General features: G+C 40.7%; 2 protein-coding genes across 2 annotated transcripts in view; both read right to left on the bottom strand.

Annotated features, from left to right (window-relative positions):
- The window catches only part of LOC118431106 (matrix metalloproteinase-14-like), a gene marked incomplete in the record, with an annotated part of 7,089 nt that extends 4,953 nt beyond the window's left edge, over positions 1–2,136 (bottom strand). The window contains 2 exon segments of the mRNA XM_035842219.1: positions 790–916; positions 1,900–2,136. Coding sequence (XP_035698112.1) covers positions 790–916; positions 1,900–1,992 — 220 coding nt within the window.
- Positions 2,137–7,656: 5,520 nt separating this feature from the next.
- Positions 7,657–8,622, bottom strand: LOC118430091 (uncharacterized protein PB18E9.04c-like). Its single transcript, XM_035840801.1, has 2 exons — positions 8,472–8,622; positions 7,657–8,196 (listed from the first exon to the last, which is right to left on the bottom strand). The coding sequence occupies exons 1-2, from the start codon at positions 8,502–8,504 to the stop codon at positions 7,657–7,659; spliced, it is 573 nt and encodes a 190-aa protein (XP_035696694.1). The 5' UTR covers positions 8,505–8,622.
- Between the last annotated feature and the right edge of the window lie 222 nt (positions 8,623–8,844).

Here is an 8,844-nt window from a genome sequence, read left to right as displayed (position 1 = left end):
AGGTCGTAGAGCTAGTAGTGGTCGGGATTTTTACCGCTCGCTCCCCTTAAAAATCCCATCTCATCCAACCACTACTATCTCCGCGACCTTACCTCTGCTTGGAGAATATATAAAAAATTTTCACATCACACTCCATGTTATGTCAATTATTTGTTCAGGGGTTGACATTTTAAACGCACACACACACACACACACACACACACACACACACACACACACACACACACACACACACACACACACACTGCACTGCAATGCATCATCAGTAATTGAAGGATCTCCAAATTGAATGTCACCAAAGCTGGGCTTTCTCGAAATGTCATTGACATTACGATACGAATTTTCATTGTTGTCATGACAGGCAAGTACCGGTAAAATTGATTGTAAGACCTTGTTTTACCCAGATAAAAGGATGTTGAGATTTCTGGTCACTTAAACAACAGTCATGACAGGCAAGTACCGGTAGAATTGAACGAGACAGGAAATGATGCCTATGACACATGAGTTTAAGACTTGTGATAGCAGTTGAGGCGATGTCAATTTTATTATATGGATGGCATCCTATGGGAACCCCAAACTGATGCGAGAGCGCACGCGCGCGCACACACACACACACGCACACACACACGCGCAGACACACACACACATACACACATACACAGACAGACACACGCAGACACACAAACACACACGCATTTTAAAATTGACCTAACTAATCGACTCTATGGAAAACAGATAAACGCACGTACTCAGTACTTTAATAATAGAAGCTTTAATGTAATTTCTTACCTGTCATATTGAGATTTGCAAACCTCTGAAACATTCTGATAGCCTGCCCCGTCTGGTCAGCGTCCATCATTGTGATATTGTTGTCCGGACGGACCATCCTGACGTACCCATAGCGTTGCAGATATTTCTATTATGAAAAAGAAAACTGCTAGTGCCACGTGGTCATACAATATCTCTAAGCTCCTTCCCCTGCTGATGATACTATATTATGCCACCGTAAGATCTGCTTGGTGATTACGTTTTGAGAACTGTAGGTAAAAATGGTAACACGTTGCCCAAGACAATGGCAGCTTGACGTTCTACAAGAGCTCTAGTCTGTGTACAAACAAGAGATTTTCTTTGTACACAAGGGTGCTCAAGCCATCCCACTCCACTGACAAGATAGTTCTTTGCTTGAATAAGCCAGTGATTCGTACGCACAAAGTAGTTGAACTCGTGGCAGCCGTATTGTTCATAGTCGCAGGTGAATAATCAGGACAGACTACCCTATTTAAATTTCGAAGGGGCGGAAACCCTTCCGTGTTTACAGCAAATTCAAAACATCTAAGAAAACACCCAATTTCAGCAATATAAATGGTATATTCTAAATTAGAGTGGTTGTACCTTAGACAAGCAAAACAAGCCGTCGCACCGAGGATATGTAACCTGCTCTACCAATTCCGTCAACACTACTTAATACTCATGTCACGAAGTCTACATTCAAATAACTCCATGTCCACATTTACTGGCCTCAAAAGACTATGTTTAGCATTGGTTAGACACTGCTTTATGTTGGAAGACAAGTGCTATGAAAAGCGTACTATTTAATTCTTCAAATCTAGCTAAAGATATCAGCCAGAGACTCCCCCCTCCCCAACCTCGGCCGTGAGAACACAGAACTGGGGTTATACGAGGTCAGATTCTGTCTGCTTATAGTGTATATCTAGGAGTTTATCAAACATGCCCGTCAAAACAAGTTACCTGATACTGGTCTTTCCTGCCTTCAGGACAGAAACAGACACTTCTTACTTGTCTAGATCTGTCTGAAAAATAGGCAACTGACAAACGCACTGTGCATCCCCTACAACAAAGCACAAGTATCAGGTGAATTTCTACAACACGAACGCATACCATTCCACTGTCCATGTCCGTAACGTTACCACCAAGGACTCCTCTGCATTGTAGCGCTAGTAGGAAGGTTAAAATCCATACAACCGACTCCATTCTGGCCTTGTAAGGAGAAGGGAGACAGTCGAAGTGACACGCTGCAACACTGTAGCTACTGTTTTTCTGTACTGAATCAGAGCCACCCTACCAGTACAGCTTAAATGTAATTCACGGATCAGTGAATTAGGCAAAAAGGTGGGGCGTTCTTGGAAGGTCGTTGACACTGTGAAGCTTCATTGTTTTGTTGCAGATTTACCTAGAAGAAAGGATGTTCAGATGATGGCATGGCAAGTGAAAGCTGAACGCGGAAGTCGAATTGACTGCTATGACTCTATACAACATTATGTAACGTTATATGGACATACTTAGTCTATCTCTACAATATGAATAGAAAGTTTCTACAACAAGGGGACAACATGTAGTACTGCAATGCACCAGTAATTGAAGGGTCAGTGAATGGCACCAAAGCTGGGCTTTCTTGAAAGGTCATTGACATTACGTATACAAAACGAGGTTGTTTTGCAGTCACCTTTACCAAGAAGGTTATAATTATGCAAAACCTTGCTTTTACGTACAATAAAGGATGTTGGGATTATACTAGTAGGTCACTTTAACAACAGTCACGGGTTTTAATTGTAATCGGCCATGATCTTTTGTGTGACTAATATACTAATTTATGACACGCGGAAATAGGAAAGATTAGAGACAGGAAATGATGTCAATGTCACATGAGTGCAAGACTTGTGATCACAGGTGGGCATTACGGATGTATATTGGTCTCATCGTATTTCGTCACTTCCGATAGACATGTAGGCTGCTAACGTTACAATATTGTACTATTTTGGTTATGACGGAGTTAATTGACTCCAGTTCCTTATTTTTTTTACTCATGAGGGCCCCAGTTAATTGTACATTATGTCCTGACAGCGTCCTGCAATGCAATCATATGATAAATGGCGTAATAACTAATATCCAGCTAATGACAAAAAGTTCTAAACTTAAAAATAGGGGACTGGTTGGGGCGGCGAAATTCTTTATAGCTGCTCTTGATAGCCTTAATTTTCTAGCATCTCTGTCTTCAACTCCCAAGACACTTAAATGCAATCCGATACTACATGCACATGGCAGAACGTTTTCTACCAAGAAACAGGCGTATAGAATTTGCGTTTATGTTAAGAAGTTATTCGTTGTTATTATGCTGTATTTATAGAATATGCAAATAGCTATATATTCATATGAAAGTCTATTTACTTTTAAAGCAATGAAACTTTGTACATGGCTATCACTGATTGCCCAGGACTCATATCACGTGACCTTGAAAATATGCAAGCATGGCCGATACGGAGACTCGATTCTCGAAATACGCATAATTTTCTTGTTAATTCGACGGCGATTTCCAATTGCAATCGACTGTTGAGTCAGAGATTTACAGAGTAATACGCTTACTTATTGCAGAATCAGAAGTTCGGAAACGATCGAAATAGAGCTAACGAACAAGGAATAGCTAAAGTAGAATGTAGTTTATCCAGCAAAGATAATTACAGGCACCAAATGATTACTGTGTTCCCATAGCTCGTGTTAATAGTTGATACTTATCCACGTGGGTAATTTGAGCATCGTTATCGACAATGTAATAAATCCAAGACAGACAATTTTGCGTGAATTTTTTTATTGTTGTCTAACAGCTTACTTGCAAAGACAACTAAAAGATACACTCCCTACACAATCATTAAAAATCACAAGAAAACTTTTCCATAGATACGACTATGTCGGTTTGGTTGTAACAGACTTGCTTCCTTTCAACAGTTACTGTTACTTAATCTTTTGAATCTACAGTTCTAGATTTTGATGCATAAAAATGTAGTGTTGCATTTGCCTTACATTTGTTGTCGTCATTGTCTGAAAACAGCGACAGTCAACTTACAACAAAGAAAAAAACGTTTCGTTTGCGTGAATCATTGCCTAAAATAGTCCTCTATACATATATGTGACAACAAACCAAATACTGAAATAGCATAGTTGGATGTCCTTCATAAATGTAAGAAGTCGTTCATTTCTAAGGGCCACGTTTTGTAAAATACATGTACGTAATATATATCACTAGATATCACTGAAAGTTAATCCATAACACGTCAATTGAAAGCTTTCAACATACCTTGATTGTTTTCTTTTTTTTCAAATTTCTTTCTAGTCATTGTAATCAACTTCCATTGAAAAATTAAGATATGATTTTAAAGTATACGTGCTAGACTCCTAGCGGGGTCATCTGTTGCCATTTTCATTTTCATTTCAATAATAAATAAATGACATGTAACTTATAACTTATAACTTAAGGTTTATACACAGGGATCCCATTCATTGCAATAAAACTTGCATTGGGGAATAGATCGATTAAAGATATGATATCAAAGTACTTACAAGACCATAATAAGGATTGCTATAGAGTATTTGTTATAAACATATAACGTTATATACACAAGACAAAAAGGATAAATTGAAGATGATTCAGTTTATATTTCTGGATGTATATCAAATTCTAATTAGACGTTTCGAACAGCGTCCGCTGCTCTTCGTCAGCGAAAATAGAATAAAAGTATATACAGGTCTTGTGGAACAAAGAATACTTCTTATGTTCTAAATAAACAAAACAGGTAACGGCTGCGGTGTTCTAAAGTAAACAACACAGGAAACTATTGAGGTGTTCTAAAAGTGTTCTAAACAGGTAACTGAACAAAATTGTAATGTATTCAAGCAAAGTAAAAAGTACTAACAAAGATAAAAAGATAATATTTTCATGTTTATATATATCAATAATGAAAAAAATTATGATATGTTTTTAAAGTATACGTGCTAGACGCCTAGCGAGAAGTAACAATAAGGATACTACATTTACAGCACTGATACAGCACTGACATTCGTTTGCAATTTAAATCTGTCCAAGTTTTCTTGCCAGACCTTGCTGCAAGGTAAATTATGTAATTTTTGTCGTGTTTAGCACAGTCCAGCACAGGTTTGGATGGTAGAACGTTGAACCTCTTCGGGCCGCGTATTGGTGAAGTTTTCATCCGTTGATATTTTTCCAAGTCCAAGGACAATATTGTTTTGCAAACTTTTACAGTCATTGGCTCCCGTACCTTTGCTGTATCCTCTGGGATCCACGGGTTGGGCCTGTCTCCACGCGTATTTTGGGGACTATCTCGCGATGTCATCTTGAACGGCTGGCTCAACGTGTTGCTCCTGTTGAAAGGCATTCTCCAGCGGTCCATAGATGTCGTCCGATTCGTAACCGTCGTCGGAGTCGTCTGCATCGAAGCCGCCGACTGACACCAGGCTCGGTAACTCGTCATCGGAGTCGTACACTGGATCGTCATTGTAGCTTGCGTCCGCCATGGCGTTTGGGATGTTCTGTTTACGGCTTTCAACAATTTCTTAGACAGTTGGTACAGACAAATGATAGACAATTTATCGCATGTATCGAACTTGTAGTTTAGCGACACCAAGCGGGATGCTGCCGCACTGCACATGTCTCCTACTCAGATGTTGATGATTTTGTTTAAGAGGCGTGATTATTGATAGTATGACTTTTTTTTATAATTCATAGATCAGTATTCATAGACTTGTAGGAAAACATTGAATTTGTATGGTTGTTTCAATTCATATCAGCTTTCGTATCCATCCGGATCCTTCCATTGACTTTTCTTACATATACTTTCGTCTTTTTTCAGCTTCATGCACTTTAGTTTTAGGCTGTTGAGATATTCTATAGAATATCACTCATGAGTGAAAATTATATTGTTGTGTCAATTGCTATTAAAAACAAATACGCACAAAACTAATGTTATTTTTTTTGCTGGCTTCGTAGACTTCGTAGTGTTTTGGGGAAGTATTCGGTAATGCGGCGATCCTACAGATCTCAAATTTGGTACCCGATAAACAAGCTAGAAAGGCAGAAAGGACTGTCGAACCGCCTTGGCGGAGCGTTGTGGTATGTTTATAGATGAGTTTAGGCCATGAACATGAACAAGCATAACTTGTTGTCACGTGCTCGCCCTTCAGACAACACAACGGCATATTCTCTGATTTGCTTACAGCTGGGTAGTGGCGAAGTCCCGATAGTGGAAACGGCAGGTGTACGAACCGAACAGAGTCCTAGTATTAACTAGGCCTTCCTACGGGAAATACGGGGAACGTAGATTTCGGCAAAAAATCGGCCAGGGGAGTCAGTCCACGCTAAGGTTAATGTGTTCCCTCCGGCTGCGCGCGCGGCTGGCCAACTCCTCTGGTAGCAAAACTCCCCTGGCCAGTTAATCTCCCTATAACAGCCAGCGGGGTTCGTTTTCTTTCTGGTTTGGGGGAGGGGGGCTGGTTCGCATAAGAGAACCTAGCCAAGGTTTAAAATCGCGAAACAGACCCCCCCCCCAAAAAAAATGAAGAAAACAAAAAAACAGCTCCGTTCGGAGACAGCCACGGAGGCTACGTAGTCAGTCAGGTGGAAACTAGAGTTGTATATCGTGGATTCGAATCTAAGCGGGTGGAATGGGAGGAGCCTGACAGATGAACCACTTTTTGCGCATGCACTCGGTGTCGTCCCACATAGCGTTACCGTACATTTGTATGCAGAGTCTCGGGAATATAAAATCATTAATAATATTGCTTGGTTCTTCCGGGGACCATACCTGCATACAAAAAGAAAAGGCTTATGTCAAAAAGTAGTGCCAATCATATGACTGAAGCATACCTCTGTTTTACTTCTAGTGACAAATCAAATAGAATTTTACATATTCATAGTGGTGTAAGAAGAAGAAAAGGATCGAGGAGAAGAAGTCAAATAAGATCAAGTTGACATTGGATTGATTTATAACCAAATCCCAGAATTTGCAGACGTACTAATGTTTTCATAAATCTATTCTACAAACTTTTGAACAGCTATAGAAAGGAGAGAGCCAACATACCTGGAAGTGGTTGGTTAGTAGAGGAGACCCGTCCATCCATTTCCAGGTGTGTCTTTTTTCCTCCAGTCCGATCCAGTAACCATTATCGTAGTCCATCCACATGATCAGATGTTTCAGCGCGACGTGCAGCTCTTTAGTTTTCGGCATGGCAAGCGTTGCTCTGTCCTTCTCACAATGATGGCACGCAGAATGATGGGTCAGCCTCTCGGTGTAAAGCTTGAGGCATGTTCCTGCGCGAAGGCTGTAGCTCGCTTGGCAGCGCCAGGCAGCTGAAACATATCGATAGATAAATTCAACAAGACCACAAGATCACATTTCCTAACCAACCCATCCAATCCCTTCATACAACACACTATCCCTTCATGCTTCCGGCTCTTGCCGTTTCCGACAAGATCACATTTTCTAGTCATCTCATCACATCACTTCATACAACACGCTAATCCATCAAATCCAAATGGCGCCACCCTTCCCGCCATACACCGCAAATCAAAATGGTGGCGCCCATAAATGCCAACAAAACAGTACAGGCGAAAGTCGCTGTACTTTTGTTGTGTCAGTAAAGATTTTATATTTCCGAAATTAATTTCAGCAGGTTGGTTAAATATAGGATATTGGCGTGTTCTTTTTTTCACAACCTTTAAGGTCTCACCTGTTTACGTTTCGATGTTTATCAGACAGCTTACAGAAAAGGCATTGAAAGAAACAATTAATTACACGTTAAAATAACAAGCCATATCGAAGTGCCCTTATTGTAGAAGTAGAATATAGTTCAATTAATACCTGCTGACTCAAGTGCTTTGATTGTCTTCTTAGGCAATGTAGTGGTCTTCTCTTGAAATGAAGTCGTTGCTGACAGTGAAGTTGTCACCTCTTGCGTTGTCGTTGTCATCTGAATAGTTGTCGTCTGAGTAGTTGTCGTCTGAGTAGTTGTCGTCTGAGTAGTTGTCGTCTGAGTTGTTGTCACCTGTTGCGGTGTAGTTGTCACTTTTGGCAGTGTAGTTGTAGCCTGTTGCAGTGTGGTTGTCACTTTTGGTGGCGCAGTTGTCGCCTCCTGCATCATAGTTGTTGCCTCTGATGGTGTAGCTGTCGCCTTTGGAGGTGTAGCTGCAACGCTTAGTGGTGTAGCTGTCGACTTTGGCGGTGTAGCCGTCACCTCTGCCCCTGTAGCCGTCATATTAGGCGGAGCAATGATGACCTGTGGGCCGGCTGACCAAGGAGGGGTACTTGTCTCCAAAAGTGGCGATGCGTCTTCGGAAGTTATTCCAGTCATCCGTCCGGGTGAAGCTGATGCATCGATTTTTTCCGAAGGCTATTCATGGTAAAAACGAAATGGTCACATCAAAAAGTGTTCACATTTTACTTGCACATCATTAAAAAAAAAAAAGTCAAATAATAACATAGTATTGGTATCTGTTTGATGCTACTTGACACATTGATTACTTCAAATGTTTGTTTATCTTTCCTTTCATACTAAATGTTTCCCTATTCTGATAGAAGCATTCTGATCTTATAAGCTGTGTCGGAATACGAATTCAAACCTCAACATAAATGTGTACTTTACTGAGACAAAGAGGAAAGACATACCGTATTGTTGTTCATTATGGCAGAGACATACATGGCGATACAAAGTCCCACTCCGAAAAATGAAGCTATCAGAAGAGTGATGGTGACAGCACGGATCAGACAGTGACGGTTGCACGTCGTCTGGCAGCTTTTCCCGCACGTGTATGAGCCATCGTCGCAACCTGTGTGCATACTAAACTCAGTATTTTGTTTATATTTACTTATCTCACTCACTCATGATCACTCATCCTCGCCGCATATCAGACTTCGCTAAGGCGGGCCGTCATCGTTCTCTAAGCTTTACTATCTAAATCTGCTCGCTGCACCCCCTCCCAAGTGCATCCCATTTATCTACAGTTGTTAATTAACCGTAGAGGTAACTGTCAGTTCACCA

Source organism: Branchiostoma floridae, chromosome 14, assembly GCF_000003815.2.
Source record: "Branchiostoma floridae strain S238N-H82 chromosome 14, Bfl_VNyyK, whole genome shotgun sequence".
Classification (NCBI taxonomy): domain Eukaryota; kingdom Metazoa; phylum Chordata; class Leptocardii; order Amphioxiformes; family Branchiostomatidae; genus Branchiostoma; species Branchiostoma floridae.
This window is presented reverse-complemented; position numbering and strand designations above follow the sequence as displayed.